Raw genomic sequence first — 1,417 nt, 5'->3', positions numbered from 1 at the left:
CTGCTGCTGCTGCTGCTGCTGCTGCTCTTCTTTGCTGCTCTTGCTTGCGCCTGCTGTCTTCTTTCCTGCTGCTGTTCCGTTCACACCCTCAGGCGAAGCCTCGGAAAGGGCCTGCAGCTCTGCAGCAGCAAAAGAAACAGCACGCGCCGCCACCAAACCGCATGCAGCAGCAGCAACAGCAGCAGCAGCAGCAGCAACAGCAGCAGCAGGCAGGGTTACAGCAACACCGACAGCAATACCCAGGCCCAGTGCTCCGGCCGCACCCACAACAACAACAGCACCAGCAGAAACAGCAACCGCAGCAGCAGCAGCAGCAGCAACAACAGCCACATCATCATGAGCCCGATCATCAGTCGCAGCAGCATCACCAGCACTAGCAGCAGCAGCAGCATCACCAGCACTAGCAGCAGCAGCAGCAGCAGCAGCAGCAGCAGCAGCAACATACCTTGACAGTCAACGAACTGTATGGCTACTCCTTTTGCTATAAGAAAGGAGACGAGGTCCCTGGGTGCGAGGGCAATAGACTCAAAGTTGTGCAGCGGGTGCACCAGCACCGGCTCCTCTCCGTCCTTCAGCTTCGCGTCCAGCAGAAATGTCACTTCCTTCCTGCAGCAGCAGCAGCAGCAGCAGGTGCAGCAGGAGATGCAGCAGCAGCAGCAGCAGCAGCAGCAGGTGCAGCAGGAGATGCAGCAGCAGCAATAGATGCAGAAGCAGGAAAAAACACCCTATACGGCTCATATACGGCATACAGGGCCCGCCAGAAGCGGATCCTCGGCTGCAGCAGCAGCTGTAGCAGCAGCATCTGCAGCAGCAGCTGCTGCTAAGCTGCAGCAACAGCAGCAAATGCTACAGCAGCAACATAAGCTGCAGCAACAACAGCCGCAAGTGCAGCAGCTACAGTGGCAGCAGCATGATCCTCATTTGCAAGAGCAGCAACTCCAGCACCACTAGCAGCAGTAACCGCAGCAACCCCAGCAACACCAGCAACAGCACCAGCAGCAGCAGCAGCAGCAACAGCAGCAGGAGCAGCAGCAGCAGGTTTACTTTTCATCGTTGAGCATAGCCAGGGGGGTAACACAGCCCGGCAAGACGTTGAGCGTGGCCTCGAGTATCTTCTCGTCAGCCAGCCGCAGCTTCTGAACCCCCAGCTTCGTCATCAGGCCCTTCAGGGGGGTTGGTGAATCCTATAGAAACACAAACACAATACTCCTGCTCCTGCTGCTGCTGCTGCTGCTGCTGTTGCTGCTGTTGTTATTGCTGTTGTTGCTGTTGTTGTTTATGTATATATGAGCATGAATATTATTGTGGCCGTGCTGCTGCTGCTGATGTTCCTGGACTGGGGTGATGCCGGACGCACTCTGCTGCTGCTAGGGTTTATTGCTAGGGTTTAGTGTTTAGGGTTTAGGGTTTAGGGTTT

General features: G+C 56.2%; 1 protein-coding gene across 1 annotated transcript; it reads right to left on the bottom strand.

The window, feature by feature from the left end:
• Nucleotides 1-88: 88 nt before the first annotated feature.
• On the bottom strand, nt 89-1,157 carry EMH_0094520 (uncharacterized protein; the record flags this gene model as incomplete). Its single annotated transcript, XM_013502101.1, has 3 exons — nt 89-111; nt 446-606; nt 1,045-1,157. 3 exons carry the CDS (start codon nt 1,155-1,157, stop codon nt 89-91), a joined length of 297 nt encoding a protein of 98 aa, XP_013357555.1.
• Between the last annotated feature and the right edge of the window lie 260 nt (nt 1,158-1,417).

This window comes from Eimeria mitis, genomic scaffold (assembly GCF_000499745.2).
Source record: "Eimeria mitis Houghton genomic scaffold, Emh_scaff8298, whole genome shotgun sequence".
Classification (NCBI taxonomy): domain Eukaryota; phylum Apicomplexa; class Conoidasida; order Eucoccidiorida; family Eimeriidae; genus Eimeria; species Eimeria mitis.
The sequence above is the reverse complement of the archived record's forward strand: the minus strand, read 5'-3'. Positions and strand labels throughout refer to the sequence as shown.